The sequence below is a fragment of the Rhinolophus hipposideros genome, assembly GCF_964194185.1.
Source record: "Rhinolophus hipposideros genome assembly, chromosome: 21".
In the NCBI taxonomy this organism is placed as follows: domain Eukaryota; kingdom Metazoa; phylum Chordata; class Mammalia; order Chiroptera; family Rhinolophidae; genus Rhinolophus; species Rhinolophus hipposideros.
In genome coordinates, this window is record NC_138067.1 from 234,397 (window position 1) to 251,569 (window position 17,173).

At 62.1% G+C, this 17,173-nt stretch overlaps 2 protein-coding genes across 11 annotated transcripts; both read left to right on the forward strand.

Annotated features, from left to right (window-relative positions):
- Window position 1: 1 nt before the first annotated feature.
- On the forward strand, window positions 2-10,643 carry VPS9D1 (VPS9 domain containing 1; the record flags this gene model as incomplete). Of its 7 annotated transcripts, none has more annotated exons than XM_081031616.1 (15): window positions 2-358; window positions 1,450-1,525; window positions 2,455-2,547; window positions 2,647-2,809; window positions 4,356-4,467; window positions 4,540-4,602; window positions 5,051-5,103; window positions 5,211-5,298; window positions 5,497-5,582; window positions 5,907-6,400; window positions 7,359-7,488; window positions 7,665-7,873; window positions 8,119-8,215; window positions 9,610-9,714; window positions 9,984-10,643. In XM_081031616.1, 15 exons carry the CDS (start codon window positions 2-4, stop codon window positions 10,075-10,077), a joined length of 2,220 nt encoding a protein of 739 aa, XP_080887742.1. In that variant the 3' UTR covers window positions 10,078-10,643. The 7 variants fall into 7 exon arrangements, 6 of the variants coding, with proteins under 6 accessions (XP_080887742.1, XP_080887739.1, XP_080887741.1 ...); XM_081031613.1 differs by having other exon boundaries at window positions 5,907-6,430; window positions 9,984-10,122; XM_081031615.1 differs by having other exon boundaries at window positions 4,555-4,602; window positions 5,907-6,430; window positions 9,984-10,122.
- A 1,726-nt stretch (window positions 10,644-12,369) lies between these two features.
- On the forward strand, window positions 12,370-17,168 carry SPATA2L (spermatogenesis associated 2 like). Of its 4 annotated transcripts, XM_081031619.1 has the most exons (4): window positions 13,150-13,252; window positions 13,525-13,828; window positions 15,192-15,234; window positions 15,350-17,168. In XM_081031619.1, exon 4 carries the CDS (start codon window positions 15,425-15,427, stop codon window positions 16,280-16,282), a length of 858 nt encoding a protein of 285 aa, XP_080887745.1. In that variant the 5' UTR covers window positions 13,150-13,252; window positions 13,525-13,828; window positions 15,192-15,234; window positions 15,350-15,424; the 3' UTR covers window positions 16,283-17,168. The 4 variants fall into 4 exon arrangements, with proteins under 4 accessions (XP_080887748.1, XP_080887747.1, XP_080887745.1 ...); XM_081031622.1 differs by lacking the exons at window positions 13,150-13,252; window positions 15,192-15,234 and adding an exon at window positions 12,370-12,503; XM_081031621.1 differs by lacking the exons at window positions 13,150-13,252; window positions 15,192-15,234 and adding an exon at window positions 12,888-13,011.
- Window positions 17,169-17,173: the final 5 nt, after the last annotated feature.

Sequence of the window (17,173 nt, forward strand, 5' to 3'; positions counted from 1 at the left end):
GATGGTGTGTCGCAGACGTGGAGTGAGGGCGTCGGTTCGTAGCAACTGCGTGAAGAGGTTATTTGACAGCTCCGCCCCTTCAGCCTCGGGGGCTGAGCGCGCGGCGTGGGCGGGGCAGCCGGAAGTGCACGCGTGCCTGTTCCGTCTGTTCCTGCGGTCCGCTGCTCCGCCGGCGCCTGCTCCCGCGCAGTCTTTGTTCCGGGCTTCAGGCCGGCCGCCCCGCCCCTTGGCCGCCGCCACCGCGCCCCCGCCCGGCGCCATGGCCGCTGCGGCCGGGGACGGCGCGGTGAAGCCGCTGCAGTGCGCCATGAAGCTAGCCAACGGGGCCATCGAGCTGGACACCGGCAACCAGCCCCGGGTGAGGCGAGGCGAGGCGGGCACGGCCCCGACCGAGGCCAGCCCGGTGGGCGTGGGCGCGGGCGGGGCCGCGGGGTGGGCGCCGGCCAGGACCCCTCGGCGGCTCCGGGGCGGTGACCTCGGACAGCTCCCAGGCCTCCGTCAGTCGCCGTCCGTCCGCGAGCCGGGCCGGAGCCGCGGTCGTTTGAGGCGGGACGCGATGCGATAGGGGTGCGAGCAGCCTGCGGGTTGCCGCGGCGGAGCCTTCGGTGCGTGGGCCTTTTCCGGGCAGACGCTGCATTTCATCGGCCTCGCGCGGCGGAGCGACTCCAGGAAGGGTCGCGTGCGGCCCGTGCGTGCGGTGCCCGCCCGGCGCCTGGGAGCTCGCGGGGAAGCAGCTGCGGGCGGGGCGGCGGCGCCTCGGTGCCCAGATCGGGTGCGGAGGACGAGGGGGCGGCGGCTGGAGAGCCGCCGAGCCCCCCGGGCGGCCCGGGGCGCGCATCCCGGGCCTGGAGCCCGGCTTTCCTCCAGGCGGCTTTCCGGGGAGGCAAGTGCCACGAGCCGCGTGATTCCCGACCCACTTGAGCCTCAGCTCGGAGGTGTGGACTGTGGCCCCAACGCCTAGAGCCGCCAGGGCGCCCTGCACAGACGGCTCGCGCCCTGGGCCTCGCAGGAAGGTGCTTCTAAGATGTGCAGCGGCGCTCGTTCGTTAACTCCCCCACCCCCAGGGAAGATTTTAAAGCCAGTGGCTGAATGGCCTCCGAGTTGCACAGGAAGGAAACTTGTTACATAATGAAAAATGACAGCAACTGTCTAAGTTGCTTCCCTGGCCCCGGAATGACAATCAGTTCCTCCTGTGCTGGGAAAAAGGGTAGTGGGTGGTGGGATGGGTACCAGCCGGGCAGCTTCGCCTTCAAATCTGCAGAAGAGGGACACTGCGCCCCAGGCAGAACGTCACCGGTTAGACTCGCCCGTCAGTGACCACCTCAGGCTAGCCCACGTGTCTCAGGATAAGCAGACACCACTGCTCCTGTGTCTGCCGCGAGGGCGCCAGTGAGGGAATCCTTCGCCTCTCCTGGCCTGATCCCTGCCATTTCTCTTCCCTGGGCACAGGAGGCGTATACAGAATACCTGAGGAGTGTCCACTACATCTCTCAGGTGTTGCTGGAAGAAGTGGAAATCACCAAAGGTACAGCTCTCAGCCTCATCGCTACTCCTGTACTGGGCAAATTTTGGACATCTTAGTCCTTGGTGGGTCCCAGGTCTGGGGGTGTCCTGTATCGTACGGGTAGGCACTCAGTTAACATGACCTATTGTGCTGTGCTGTGGGAGCAGAAAGGAGCGGGTGCTGTAAAGGGAAGGAGATAGGGTGGGGCATGACCAGAGACCAGAAGTCAGATCCCAGCCCAGGTAGGAGTTAGCTGAGCATTCCCCACAGAGGGACCTACAGAAGCCCTGAGGTGAGAGCAGGTACAACCTGTGAGAAAGGGCAGGCAGGCTGGAGAGGGTAAGGGGCAGGAGGGCCTCAGGTGGCAGCTCCTACTGCACGTGTCTGCTGATAGGAGCAATCTCATGAGGACGGGATGCAGAACGCCGGGGGTAGGGCTGAGCACAGCCAGAGGCAGGGAGATGGGGGACGAAGCTGTCTCTGTGAGATGGCCCATGTCGACTGCAAGGCCCACCTGGAGGAGAGGCAACAGGTGCAAGTGAAGCCCTCAGGGAGGAGAAAAGACGCAGTTGGGTAGAGAGAGGGCTCTGATGACCCAGCCAAGACAACGGGACAGTCAGTCAGATGCTGGGCCGGCCAAGCTCTCAGAGCGCACACAGCGTCAGGCGGCAAACCCAGGGCAAGTAGTCAGTAATGAAGAGGGGGTGGGCTTGCTTAGGGGTCGGAGAGGGGATGGGTTCCCTGGGGATCGGAGAAGTTGTGGGGTCACCCAAGGTCAGAGATGAGCAGGGAGACGAGCTAACGCAGGGCAGCTGGTCAGAGATGAGGAGAAGGTGGGCTTGCCCAGGGGTCAGAGGTTAGGAGGGGCAAATTTGCCCATTTTTATCTCAGCAAGAAACTGATTAGTGATTGAGGTGATGGTGACCAGCCTTTTATTTCTTACTCCCCAGAAGGTGGGGAAACCATGCCCCCAGACACCTTGAAGATGCTGAAGCTGGCAGAGCAGTGTCTGGAGAGGGCCCAGTCGACAGCTGCCAAGCTTGGTGGGTCTCCAGCAGGTTTTCCTGGGGCATACCCCCAAGTCTGTGCCTCCTCTGTGGAATGTGGGGCCCTGTGCTGACTCCTGGCTCTCTGTCTTGCAGGGAAAGCATGCCTGAAGCCAGCCATGCCCGTGGCTGCTCCTGTGTCCTTGCCTACCAGTCGACACCGTCGGGTGTACTCAGATGAAGGGGGGAAGCTCCTCCCATTTCTGCCACCTGAGATCTTCCAGAGGCTTCAGGTGGTCGAGTCGCAAAGCTCTAAGAAGTAAGACGGGGCAAAATGGAAGGTGGAAGGAGTCTGGGTTTGGAGGCCAGGCAACAGTGAATTTAGTTAAAATGGGTCCAAGAGTGGAAATACCCACGTGCCTGGCAGAAACAAATGCAAATTGGCTTTGGAGAAAAGCACTTTCAACTTTCATAAAATAAGTGGCACACAGAGATAACCAAGCACAAAAATAAACAATGAAGGAATGCCAGCAGAAAAATACCTACAGAGTCTTCAAATACAGTTAACAGACACATGAAACAACCATGCTATCCATATTTAGAGAAATAAAAAAAGAATGAAAATACCTGTAGGAAACAAACTAAAATATCTGACCTAGCAAATAAAGAACCAAGTAGAAATGAAATTAAAAATTAAAAAAATAAATAAAAATTATTTTTAAAAACTAAGTGGAGACAATAACAACAAATTACAGTTGGCCCTTGAACAACAGGGGGGTTAGGAGTGCCCATGCAGTTAACCCACGCAGTCGAAAATCCAAGTATACCTTAAGTTAGTCCTCTGCAGAGCAAAAATACAGTTGACCCTTAAGCAACACAGATTTGAACTGTATGAGTCCATTTATATGAGATTTTAAGTAAATTTTTAATTTTAAGTAAAACCCATGTAAGAGTGGACCTGTGCAATTCAAACCCGTGTTGTTCAACAGTCAACTGTATATGCTCCAGTAAAAATCCATACAAGTGCACAAAATGAGTGGACAAGTTTATAACAGCAGAGAAGACATAGCTGAAGAGAGAATTAGTGAATTGGATAAGAAGTCAAAAGACATCCAAAATGACTCACAGGAAGAAAAAAAGACAGAAAATTTGAAAGGAAGGTGGAATGTCTAACATAAGGTTATTGGAGTTCCAGAAAAAGAAAGAAAACACGACAGGCACATTTTTTGAAGTCATAACAGCAATTTTCTAGAACTGATGAAAGACATGAAGACACAGACGCAAGCATCCCAAGTGGGATAAACAAGGAGGCCCGAATCCCGGCCACGCAGCTGCCAGGCCTCATGAGTCACTGCTACTCAGTAGGTTCCAGGCATCTCCTTTCTGCACGTGCAGCTTCAGGACAGGGCCGCGCACACGACTTCCACCCCAGGACAAACCTTCCTTCTCCCTTCCATGAGAGCAGGAAGATAGGTGGAACCCAGAGCTTTGGTGGTGGGCGGGTGTGGGTAGCTGTTATCCATTGGACATGGTTCTCCCTCCCTTTTGTGGGTTGCAAACTAATCTGTCTGGCTCAGATAGTGTCTTTATAAAGTTTCAAGTCGTTGGCATATAGGAGTGATTTGCGTAAAGGTCTGATGTCCAGCTTCCCTTGAAGTCAGGAGTCCTGGCAACAGTACATTCACCTATCAGCAGGGCAGTGGCCTCCAGTCCAGCCCAGACCTCCTCCCTCCTTTACAGTTCCTGCCTGACCCCATCCCAGCCTCCTCACCTCTGTTCTCAGGGCTAGGTCAGGAAGGGTCCCCAGGTCACCAGAGCATGCTGGGGTTCCTGGGGCCTGGACAGCAGCTTGTAACCATTTCCAGGGAGCTGACACCCCTGGAGGAGGCCTCCCTACAGAATCAGAAGCTGAAAGCCACATATGAGGCCCGGATGGCCCGCCTGGACCCCAGCCAGGCCACGCAGAAGACATCGCTGGTGAGCGGCCCCCGGGAGGCTCTGTGTTGGTGGGGGAAGGAAGCAGGCCTTATTCCCTCCTCCCCTTCCTAGACTCTGTCCCTTCAGCGGCAGATGATGGAGAACCTGGTGATCGCTAAAGCTCGGGAGGAGACAGTATCCTTTCTGCCCATCCATTCTTGTCCTGAGGGGAAATTCAGAATGTGACCTTGAGCTGAGAGAGAAGGGAGGGAGTAACGGTGACAGGGTCGGTGTGTGGGGACAGAATTCTTCCACTTCGGGTGAGGCATGTCCGCAGGGGATGGTTCCTGCACAGCCGTCTTCTTCTCGCGCTCCGGGCCTTTGTACAGGCCGGCCCCTCAAGGCCACCCTTTGCACGGACTCCTCCACCCTTCAAGTCCCCTAGGACTTGCCTTCCCTCTCTGAGTGGGTGTCCGTCCTCCGGCCCTCCCGCCTCCTTCAACCCTCCCCTCTGGACAGTACCTCCTGGGGGGCCGAGGCAGCGCTCCTGCCCGGTGGACCCTGTGTCTGGCACGGCGCGCTGGGACGGCCAGGGATGGGGAAGGGGACCCAACCAGACACGGCCTTAACTCTACCGCCCCAGCTGCACAGGAAGATGGAGGAGCGCCGGCTGCGGCTCCAGGAAGCCGCCAACAGGTGCGTCTCCTCCCGTCGGTCTGGGTCTCAGGGCAGTTGAGGATGGGTGGGGGCACCCGCTTCCGCCGGTACAGCCTGAGGCCCCCAGTCCCGTCCTTCCTCCCCAGGAGGTTCTGCAGTCAGGTCGCCCTGACCCCGGAGGAGCGGGAGCAGCGAGCGCTCTACGCTGCCATCCTGGAGTACGAGCAAGACCACGTGAGTCGCGCGGGTGCGGGGCCGGGGCTACGTGCTGCAGCTCCAGGGGCGGGGCTAGGGTCACGTGTGGTTCCAGCGGGAGGGGCGGGGTCCGCTGGGGTGCAGCCTTGGCGGCGGTGAGCCAGGGGCAGGGCGGGGAGGGGGCATCCCATCGTGGAGGTCCTGCCGCGCTCCCCTCCAAGGGCTCCTGTCCTGCAGGACTGGCCGAAACACTGGAAGGCCAAGCTCAAGAGGAGCCCTGGGGACCTGTCGCTGGTGACCAGCCTGGTGACCCACCTGCTCAGGTACCGGGCGACCTCAGCAACCCCCCCAGCCCCCCAGTTGCTGGCTGAGAGGACTAGAATGGGAAGAGGTGAATGAGGAGCGCTGGCTGCCCCCGGGCCCGCCCGCTTCGCACCGAGGGTCTTGCACGGGCCTTCCTCTGCCTTCTGGAAGGGGTGGGTCAGACTCTCTTTGCAACGTTCGCTCGCGAGGGAAGCATACGTGGACGCTTCTCTGGACGGGTGGAGGTGAGGTGGGGGCTTGGTCCTCAGTCCCTAGACCCCGCCCGCTGCAGCCCCTGCAGCCCGGCGGGCGGCCCCACGCACGTGCCTCTCTTCCGCCCGCAGTGTGCCGGACCACCCCATCTCGCAGCTCCTGAAGAAGCTCCAGTGTGCGGTGTACCGGGCGCTGTACCCCGTCGTGAGCAGGGGCGCTGCGGCCGCCTCGGCCCCCGGCTGCTGCTCCCTGCCCCCGGACGCCGACGGGCTGCTGGCACCTGGAAGCCGGCGGCTGCGGCCGTCGCAGAGCCTCTACTGCATGCTGTGCCCCCCGGAGCCCAGCCCGGCCCAGCGGCCCGCGGACGGCCCCCCTGCCAGTCCCCCCACACCCCCGCTCCACCCAGGCGCCCCAGACGGAGGGGCGGACGGCAGCCCTAAGGGGCCTCCCTCACCCCTGGCGGGCAAGGACAGCTCCTTTGAAGACTTGGAACAGTTCTTGGCTACTTCTGAGAGGTGGGGCCTCGGCCCTGGGGGGCGGCCTGAGCCTCAGACCCCGGGGCTGAAGGACGAGCCGTTGCTGGAGCAGCTGAGGAGCACCGTGGAGGACATACACAACGCCATCGGTGAGGGCAGGCCGTGCCCCCGCAGTACAGGTGGGCGGGTGGGCCCCGGGCGGAGGCTGTCTGCGTGGCAACCAGCCGGCCCTGACCCGCAGAGCCCTCCCCTCCGCGCCCGCATCCAGTGGCCAAACCCCCTGCGTAGCAGACAGGCTGGTACCCAGACTCCCCGCCTCAGCTGGGGGGGTCTCCCTCCATCCCTCGCTGCCTCCTCACTGGGCTGCACCGGACGCCAGTCTGGTCGGGGCAGTCTTGTGTTCAGAGCCTCTGGGCGCCACGTGCTCCTGGCTGTCTCGTTGGTCGGACTCACCATCCTCCTAAGGACTGCCAGATGTGTGCAGCCTGGTAGTGACGCTGGCTCATCCTCCAACTTTTTCCATTTTGAGAACAATGTGTGGGTTCCCTAAGGGTTGGAGCCCAGAATGGCAGGTGACTTCCAGATCCCTTCCAAGGATTTTCTAAGAACCAGCGAGGGAGGCCTGACAGTAGTCCAGGACCTTCATTCTCACCTTGGGTCCCAGAGCCCTGTGGCAGGTCCGTCTCCTCCTCAGGTCGGGCCCCCATCTCTCTGGGCCTGAGATTTCTTGTCCAAAGTTTCTCGGGGTTCCCGCACTTTGGGGTACAAACCCTTTTCAGAAAGAGCCCATTCTGTGCTCTCCTTCCCAGGCCTGTTTCCTTGGCCCCTTAGGAGCTGTGTGTGACCGTGTGAGCACCCAGGGGTAAGGGTCCAGACTCCTTACTGTGACCCTAGGCCACACAGACGGGGCACGGGGTGTAGAGAGGAGTGGAGGGAGGGCCAGGCAGAGCCCCCTCCGCACTGACCAGAGTGCTAGCTGTGGCCCTGCCCACACTGAGCCTGGCTCTGGGTGAGGCCTGTCTGGGCACCGCAGGCTGGCTAGGGGTGAGCTCCAGGGGCTGCCCGCTGGCCCCACAGTACCATTGTGCCGGCTCTGCCCCCCGGCAGACAGGCTGCTCTCGCTGACGCTCCTGGCCTTTGAAGGCCTGAACACGGCCATCTCCAAGGACCGCTGCCTGGCCTGCATCGAGGAGCCCTTCTTCTCCCCACTGTGGCCCCTGCTGCTGACCCTCTACAGGTGCTCCAGTCCCCTCAGGGCGTTCCCCACTCGCATCCCTGGCCGGGCTCCATCCCCAGGGTATACGTGTGACTGTTCCCAGCAGCTGCTCTACTCTGAAGCCATTTGCCACACCAGCCCTCCCATGATTCGGGGCAGCCCTGCCTGGGTCCCCTGAGTCTGGCCTCTCTGCCCAGGAGTGTGCACCGGCCCCGCGAGGCCGCCCTGAGCAGGAGCATGGAGCTCTACAGGAACGCACCCCCAGCTGCCGTGGGCATCCCCACCAAGCTGCTGCCCCAGGACCCCGAGGCCGCGGGGACCAGCGCCTACCCCTACTGTGCCGCAGCCCAGGAGCTGGGGCTGCTGGTGCTGGAGAGCTGCCCCCAGAAGAAGCTGGAGTGCATCGGTGAGGGGCGGAGTTTGCGAGGAGGGAAAGGGAATGTCAGGACAGGATCCTGTCCCAGAGGGTGGCCTGGGACTGTATGCCTTGTCTCTCAGCTGCAGGTTCTCAATCAATGGGGGAGGGGGTCCATGGGACATAAGTGGTGTGGGGCAGAGCGATGGCCTAGGAAGGGATGGTCCACTGACGGGTGAGGCCGGCCAAGACCGGGGCCGACGTCCCGCCCTACCCCACTCCTTGCTCTGTGCTAGTACGTGCTCTGCGGGTCATCTGTGCCTGTGCTGAGGGTTACTACCGGGCCCAGGGGCCTGCGCTTGAGGCTGGACCACAGCAGGGTGCTGCTGCCATGTGAGTACTAAGAGGGCATGGCCTAGGGTGGGCGCTGGGTGCGTGAGAGCTGCTCACAGGCCTGGGGGGAGAGAGAACCGTCCCGCCTGCCCCACAACACTGGGACCAGTTTTTTTTACCCGCAAGCAGTTCATCATCCAGGAGAGCACAGCCCATTTCCACTTGTCTGGGTCTCTTAGGGGTCAGGGACCCCCTGGCTAATCTGATGAAATTTAGACTTACTCATCCCAGAATTCCATGCTTGGTCCCTCAGTTGTACACCTGGGAAGCCACCCCAGCCCAGTGCCAAGCCTATTCCCTGCACCGAGCCCCCAGCCCTGGGGTTCCTGCACTGTCCTTGCCCCACCCTCCCGAGGTGGGGTGCGGCTCTTTTCCACCAGGATGCTGCAGCCGGGGGCTCTGATGCCTGGTTCTCAGCTCTGCCTCAGTTTCACCTGGATCTCCCTGTGGTGAGGGTGCAGGTGCCCACCTGGGGCTGGCTTCCCTCAGTACCTGTAGGGGCTCTGCCTCCTGCCTCCTTATCTCAGGGACCAAAGGTCATCTTGAAGGCACCTGTCATTGCAGCCTGGTGGATGGGCTGTGGCTCACACCCACGCCCAGGGGTCTGCAGGTAGGAGTCAGAGCTGAGTGTGAGGTCGGCAGGGAGGAGCTCCACCCAAGAAAGTGAGAGATGCCACTCCCCAGGGCCAGGGTGCTGGGCCTCAGCTGCAGGCTTGGGCAGAGGGCGGTCCAGCCTGGCTCCCAGCAGCGCCTTCACCAGTTTACCATTTGGCTTCTCAGCAAGCGCTCTGGAACTGAAAGTGTTTCCCAGTCCAGTCGCAGCCACTCACTAGCTCCTTCCTTTGGGTCTGTGTGCCTGCAGGTGTGGGGTACCTGGCGGGTGCATGGGGACCAGGCCATGAGCAGGAGCTCATGCTGTGTGAGGCCTCCCCAGTCAGACTCAAGCCGTAATCTTTGCCTCCTTGCTCTTCCCAGAGACCACGGCCATGGGGCCTTTGGGTTGGAGTCACTCACTCACTCCCATGAGCTCACTTAAACGCCTCTTGCAGAGGGTCTGGGGTGCCTGCTGTGCTGAGCTGAGTGACAGCCGATCTCAGGAGTGAGCAGGCTGCCCGGGTCATGGGTCATCCCCTCCATCAGTCTGTCCCCTAGGATGGGGCAGGTTTGTGAGGTTGCAGCTGCCCCCCGCCCCTCCACCATGGGGCCTTCCTGAGTCCAGTAGCACAGAGGCCCCATTCAGGGATGGTCTGGCTACTCCTAGGTAGTCTGTTCAGGGAGAGCAGCCAGCAAGCTCCAGACCACTCCAGGGACTGAGCTGGGGGCTCCGCGGTTTGGGGCTTGAGCAGCCGCGCTGGGCCCTGGAGCTGACCGGCCGCTGTGCCTCTGTCCACCAGCGGCGCTGATGACCTGTTACCCATCCTGTCTTTCGTGGTGCTGAGGAGCAGGCTTCCCCAGCTGGTGTCAGAGTGTGCTGCCCTGGAGGAATTCATCCACGAGGGGTAGGGCCCCGGGTGGGGGGGGGGTGTGCATGTGGTCCACGGCCCCCTCTCCCAGCCCCTTGCACACCCCTCGTCAGCACTCTGCCTGAGCTGGAGGACCAAGCCCTGAGCAGCGTCTGCCTGGAGAGTAGGCTGTCGCCCACCCAGCCTTCCTGACAGCCCCCTTGGGACCTCAGCATCCGGGTCCTGCCCACTGAGGGCGGAGGCCCCTTCCAGAATGCCAGGGGCCTCCTCACATCCCCTCCAGGTGACATGCACTGCCCCCACAGGTATCTGATTGGAGAGGAGGGCTACTGCCTGACGTCACTGCAGAGCGCCTTGAGCTACGTGGAACTGCTGCCCCGGGGGGCCCTGGGCAAGTAGTGGAGGATGGGACCCTGTGGATTGTAACCTGTGGACTGCCAGGAGTCAGCGGCACGGGGGGCACGGCAGCTCCCGCCGCAGCATCTGCTCCCAGGGGCTGGAAGAGGCCGCTCTGTTGCTGACTGGATGGGCCTCAGCTGAATCAGCCCCCAGCACCAGGCCCTGCCCTTTCCTGTCCCCAGGGCAGAGAGGGGGCATGGGCCTGGCTGAGGGCAGGACTGGTGCCGCTCCCTTCTTCCCCTGTGACAGGCAGAACTCCCTGAGCCAGTCTGTCAGCCCCCTGCCCCCAGAGTCCTGAGGCCCAGGTGGTTTGAGGCTGTACTGCTTGTTTATTGAGCACTGACCAGGCCACTCTCCCCTGTAGGCCCAGGTGTACCCAGGCATCTGCCGTGTCTGGGGGCTCTGAGCCATTCTCCCACCCTTGGCAGAGGGCATTGGACAGCCCCTTCTGGGTCGCTGTGAACCCGAGGCTGTGCCAGCAGCCCATTGCCTGCTCTGACCCTCCATGCCCCTGGCAGCCACTGACCTGGCTGAGAATAAAGAGATCACTGATGTCTCCTTCCACATAGCTGCTGGCTCCCCTCTCCCTGGCTGGGCGGAGACCTAAGCAGCACAGCCACCCCCTCTACTGACCAGGAAGAGCCAGCTCCCAGAGACCACTGAGCTTCACCATAGCAGGCCTGCCCCCCAGATCGTCTGCTCAGGAGTGGGGTTGCCCTGGGGCTGCACCCCCTGGGACAGGGCGCTCTGCAGGGTCAGAGGTGAGCCCTGGGTCCCCATTCCTGTCTTCCCACCCCCACCCTCTCCAGAGGAAGGCCTACGGCCCTGCCCTCAATCTTCTGGTATTCTGCTTGTACTTTTGTGAATGTGGAGTTCTGAGTCCCCCAAACTGGACATGAATCACAGGCAGCCGTGGAGCTGTGGGCGGGGTGGGATCAATGCCTCTTCTCTAGGCCTTGACATTGATGGTGCAAGGATGGGTGGGGGATGAAGTGTGCCTGGAGCCAAGCCTGGTAACGGGCCGCCTATTGGCTCTGTGCCGGGGGCCACACCTGTGGGGCTGTCTCCTTGGCACCCTGCCCAGTGCACTGCGGTGAGATGCGCTTGTGCTCAGGCCACTGCTTGAGTGCGACCTGGGGCTGAGCCTGTGGCTCCTGCATGAAACAAGGATGAATAATTGATTCTTCACATTGGAAAGGCTGCAAGTCAACAAGAAAAAGGCAGGAGCCCCAATTAGAAAAATAGGAAATGCTATGAACAGGCTATCAACAGAGGATGAAATAAAAAAAACAAATCAGCGTAAGAAGTCATAAAAAACCAAGAAACTCAAAACAAGAACAAGCTAGAACTTCATACACGGTGGACTGCAGATCTGGGCCAGGCTAAGTACCGACTGACCCTCTGACCCATCTCTGCTCCTGTCTGTAGCCCCAGGTCATAGGAGGACATGTACACAGATGGAGTGGAGGAGAGTGGAGAGGAGGTGGCAAATGAGACCATCCCCTCTGTCCACAGCTGAGTGACAAGCCACCCAAACTCACTGGCTTGAGCACGCAACAGTTACTCACTTTCTCGTGAATCTTCCACTTGGGCGGGGCCCAGTGGGGACAGCTGCACCCCCACCCCCACATCAGCTTCCAGAGTGGGGTGACCCTATGTCCAGGGGTTGGGATCATCTGGACATTTGTCCACGTTTGCAGTGGGTGCTTGTCAGCTAGGACCTCAGGGCTATCAGGTGGATTATGGGAGGCCTGCCTCAGCTTCCGGTGGCAGTTGTCACAAACTACCGCCAATCAGGAGGCTTAAAAGAGCAGAAATGTCTTTAGAGGCCAGAAGTCAGAGACCAAGGTGCTGACAGAGTCGTGCCCCTGGAAATGCTGGAACAGAATCCTCTGCCTGGTCCAGCTTCTCACAGCTCCTGCCTGGCTCATAGCTGGGTCAGTCCTCATGCCTTCTCCCCTGTGCTTCTGTGTCTGAAGTCCCCTCTCATAAGGACACCGCTCACATTGGATTTGGGGCCACCCTAATCCAGTATGACTTCATGCTCACTCGCTCCCATCTGCAAAGACCCTACTTCCAAAGACGTTAACATTCCCAGGTTCCAGGTGGATAGGAATTGGGGGGACATTTGTTCAGCTGAGCGGAAGGCCTCCCCACTCAGCTGCTGCCTTCCTGACCGTATGGTGGCTGGTTTCCAAGAGCGTCATCTCGAGATAACGAGGAGTTTTTCCCTCACCCTGAGAAGCTACTCACTGTCACTTCCATCCTATGGGTGGAGGCAGGTGTAAAGATCTGCGCAGGTTCAAGCGTCACACCGAGGAAGGGCCCTGAGCACTGGGGCAGCACACAACGGGAGCAACTGCCTGGGCCACACAGACACGGGATGGATGTCACACCACGGAGTGCAGGAGTGAAGAAGATCTGAGGTACAGAGCAAAACACCATCCACGCGGAGTGGGAAACACGCTCCTGCACACGCAACAAGAACGCGTATGGGGGGTGCATGTCAACGCACAATCCTGCGCAGTAGGCAGGAAGGTGCCTCGTCCCACCTCAAAGACCCGCCCTGGTGACGCCCAGGGACCGGCGACGGAGAGCGGCAGGCGTCCGGGAAGCGGAGCCCGAAGGAACAGACCTCGGGGTCGGCCGGCCGACACCGAGGTGTTCGTTCTGACCCACGACCACTCGCGGTCGTGTGCCCGCCTTGAGTGCTGGCCCCGCCCCGCGTCCCGGCTCCCGCCCGCGGACCCCCCAGGAGCGTCGGCTCCTGCTGCTCCGGGGGCCCGGTGCTCCCGAGGGTGTTGCAGGAGCCTCGGTGGGAGGGGCTGCGGGGACACGACCGTGCCCCGAGCGCCCGCCGTGTCCGCACGCGTGGGCGGGGTATTGGCCGTGCACTGCGCCGGCGCCGAGAGGAGACGGGCGACGCCGGGACAGGTGAGCGCGCAGGTGCCGCACGCAGGTGCTCGGCGAGGCGGGGCCGCGGGCGTCTCCCTGGCGTCCCCAGGCCCCGCCCCCTTCGGGCCGGGCGGCGGGAGCCGAGAGGGCGGTGCCTGTGCCAGACCCGCCCCGGGCGTCACGGCCGAGGCCACGGCGCAGCCGGCACACGGCGGAAGCGCGCTGCGGGGGAAGAGGCCGGAGTGGAGTTGGGCGCTCAGTCGCCGCTGGGGACACACAGGTAGAGGGGTCGCCCGTGGGGCTCAGAACGATTGGAAGGCGAAGGGGTCGCTGTTCGGGGTGGGGTCCTCAGCTGGAGGGCGGGTCTCTAGGAAGGGGGGTCGCTGTAGATTCGGGGTGGGCTCAGCTGGCAAGGACAGGGCTGCCAGGCTGGACCTGTGGACGCTGAGTGGGGGATCCTGCACACGCGACAAGAACGCGTGTGGGGGGCTCCAGAACGCAGCTAGCGGGGAGGGGTCTCTGGTTCCTAAAATCCTACCCCCACCCCCCCAGGATGGGCAGCACCTCCCTGTCGGAGGACTACCGCCAGTGCCTGGAGCGCGAGTTGCGGCGCGGCCGCGCGGGCGTGTGCGGGGACCCGTCGCTGCGCGCGGTGCTCTGGCAGATCCTGGTGGAAGACTTCGCCCTGCACGGGGCGCTGCAGGACGACGCGCTGGCGCTGCTCACCGACGGCCTGTGGGGCCGTGCCGACCTGGCCCCCGCGCTGCGCGGCTTGGCCCGAGCCTTCGAGCTGCTGGAGCTGGCCGCCGTGCACCTGTACCTGTTGCCCTGGAGGAAGGAGTTCGCCACCATCAAGGTAAGGCGCGGGCCGCGGGGCCCCCCTGCCCAGGCGTCGGGGAATGGGGGGTCAGCTGTCCTTAGCCTGGTGGAGCTCGGGGCTGTGTTGGGGCAGTTTGGGGCGGAGATCATGGGTTGGGGGGAGGCCAGTCCCTCCCCGCTGCCTGCCTCCTGCCCCTTAAAGCTTTCATCACTGTGCTCCCCGAAGTGGCCTTGAGGTCCCAGTTGCTGTAAAAATCACAGGACAGGCGCTGGGGAGGGACTTGAAGTTCCCATCCCACTTACAGAGGATGCCAGGTGGGTGTACCCCTATGAAGCAGACAGACGCTGGGGGCCAGGGTGGGCACGAACCTAGTTCACCTCTCTGCCCAGGTACAGAGGTTGTGCCCAGGGCTGCCAGACTCCTCTAGGTACGCGAGGGGGGCAGCAGGAGGGGCAGGCCGCCTAGCCTCTGAGCTAATTTGGAAGAGGGGGAAGATGATGTCACTGAGCACGTGGGCGAGCTGTCTCCACCAGTTGCCATGGCAGCAGTAGCCTCTCTGGGGAGGTGAGCTCCAGAGCCCACTGCTCCTGGAGGACCCCTGCTGGTCCAAGCCTCTAGGGCTTTCACTCATCCATCAAGACAAGAGGGCAAGGGCTGTGGGGCTGGAAGCAGAACACAGGACTGCCCTTGGGCGCTCCTGGGCATTGGTGCTGGGCCTACCTGCATGGGGTCTGGTTCTACCTCCTCCTGGCTGTGTGGCTTTCTGAACCCATTTCCTCCTTTGCCAAATGGACACAAAAAGAGTCCAGTTTAAGGTCTGTTGTGGGGGGAGGCAAAGCCCCGAGTACAATGCTTGCATACAGCAGTGCTGGGGGGTGGGGGGCTATCCTAAGCAGAACACTCACAGGTCCCCAGGCTAATTGAATTTGAGAGCTGGGAGAGACACACCATCATCATTCTGATCACTCTTCTAGTTCCTCACGTAACGTCACAGTCTAGGAAGCACTTACCCATGTTATTCCAGGGCTCTCAGCCCAGGTGCACAGGAGAGCCTCCAGAATGCACCTGTTTTGTCCACATGGTGGAATGCTACCCAGCTGGAAAGAGTGAGTGGCTGAGCCCCTGCTGGCAGGGAAAGCCCTCCAGAGTTAACTGAGAATGCAGAGCTCAGCACGTTAAGGAGGCTACCTGGTCAGATACGCACCTGTGTGCGCGTGCGTAACAAAACAGTCAGCAGGTACCTCAGAAACTAATCACAGCCGCAAACCCCAGGGCTGAGAGCAGGTGGAGGGACCCAGAGGCAGTGACCTCCCTCAGTGTAGGGCTCTTTATTTCAGCCAGATGAATGTCATTTTTAAACGGTGATGATGGGCTGGCCCTGAGCATCTATGTTTTTCAGAAGCTCTTCTGGAGGCAGCGTCAGCACAGCCAGGGACAGTCTGGTCAGTCGGCACCACACTGCCATCTATAGTGAGGGGGTGGCCCGGGCTGGAGAGGAGCTTGGCTTGCTCAGGCCTCGGAGGCAGGGCGGCCTCTGAGCGGGCCCCTCCCTTGCAGACCTTCTCCGGGGGCTACGTGCACGTGCTGAAGGGTGCGCTGTCGGAGGACCTCCTCATCCAGAGCTTCCAGAAGATGGGCTACGTGCCCAGGGACAACCACTGCCTCATGATGACTGCCCCGCCCCCCGCCGGCCAGCTGCTGCAGGTGGCCCTGGGCTGCTTCGCCCTGCGGCTGGAGTGTGACATCCTGGGTGAGGTGCTGGCCCAGCTGGGCACCAGTGTGCTTCCAGCTGAGGAGCTGCTGCAGGCCAGGCGAGGCAGCGTGGACGTGGCCTCCTGTGTGGCCTGGCTGCAGCAGCGGCTGGCCCTGCCGCCCCGGGGCCCCCCGGCTCTGTTCAGGGCCCAGCTGGACCTGTACCGGGGCCTGCAGGAGGACGAGGGCCCGGAGGAGCCCAGCTTGTACGGAGAGCCGTGTCCAGGCCCAGGCTCACCCCCCTCGGAGCTGGCCTGCCGGCCTCTGCCGTGGGAGCAGAGCGCCAAACTGTGGGGTGCAGGGGCCGAGGCCTGGGAGCCCCTGAGGGAGGCTGCGGTGTCACAGGCCAGCAGCCCGCCCTACACGGCCCTGGAGGAGGAGCTGGAGCCCGAGGCCTTCTCCTTCCTCTCGCTGCACCGAGAGCTGCTGAGTCGGCCTGGGGACCTGACTGCTCCCAAGACCCCCGGGAGCCCTGGGCGGGCCAGCCCCCAGCACGCGCACGGTCCTCCCCCTGAGCCCCCAGGTTACCAGACGCACAGCTGCCTGGCCCCTGGGGCCCTGCCCACCCTCAGCTGTGACACTTGCCGCCAGCTGCATGCCACCCACTGTACCACCTTGCGTACCTGCCGTCTGGGCCACGTGCTGCGTGCACTGCTTGGAGACACCCAGCAGCGCCTATGGCTGCGGCGGGCACAGGTGGACACCCTGCTCTACGACAGCCCGGGGGCCCGACCCTAGGCCCAGCCAGGCCCCCAGCCGGGGATTTGTCCGTTTCCGTGGTGCTTTTCTGGGCCTCGTCCCTCCTGGGGCACTGGCCACAGGCGGCGGCCAGGCCCCACACAAGGTCTCGCCTTCCGTGCAAAGCCCCGCCCTCGGCACCTAGAACCACGCCAGAATGTGCTGGGTGGAGGGGATCAGCCTGTGTCCGTGTCAAGGCACCTGAGCCTGTCCCCAGGAAGGACCCTCAGCCTCCTACCCTTTCCCCACCCCTTGTGGCACCCAGCGTCTGCCTGTAGCTCCTGAACTGCTCCCTGTAGGTTGTGCTTGGGGACACGCTGTCTGCCCCTCTTCCCACGTGTGCAGGGGGACCTGGCGGTGACACTGAGCCCCTGGGCTCTGCCAGGTGCATGGCTGAGCTGTCACAGGCCAGCCCTGAAGGCCTACTGGCTGAGACCGGCCCCCTGGACAGAGGGATGGTCTGAAGGCAAACCAGCGGGAGGCGGCGCCTGGGCAGCCGAGTGTCACTGCACTCCAGGCCCCCACCCCACAACCTCCCTGTCCTTCCCGATGTGCCAGCTTTGGAGGGCAGGGGGCTGTTCTCGAAGGCTGCCCATCACAGCCTACCCACCCCAGGTCCAGTGGGGAAAACTGGCCGAACTCCCAAACAGCCACCCCCAAGGCCACGGCAGGCAGCTGCAGCCCCTCCTCCCTGGGGGGTCGCGTCCCAGGGACCACTAGCTCATACTGGAAAGGTGGGTGTGTCTGCCTGGGCCCTCGGGGCAGGTGCCATCTCCTGTGCTGTTCTCACCGGGTGTCCTGCCCCAGTCTGTCCATCCCACCTCCATCCTTCCCAGCACATGCGTCACAAGACAGACCTCAAAGCACATTAAAGGACTCGGAACTCGCCAC

Excerpts from the sequence above, each read along its gene's own strand:
- SPATA2L (XM_081031622.1), top strand. The coding sequence starts at position 13,526 with ATGGGCAGCACCTCCCTGTCGGAGGACTACCGCCAGTGCCTGGAGCGC. Across the intron at positions 13,829-15,349 it reads AGGAGTTCGCCACCATCAAG|ACCTTCTCCGGGGGCTACGT; the intron begins GTAAGGCGCGGG and ends CCTCCCTTGCAG.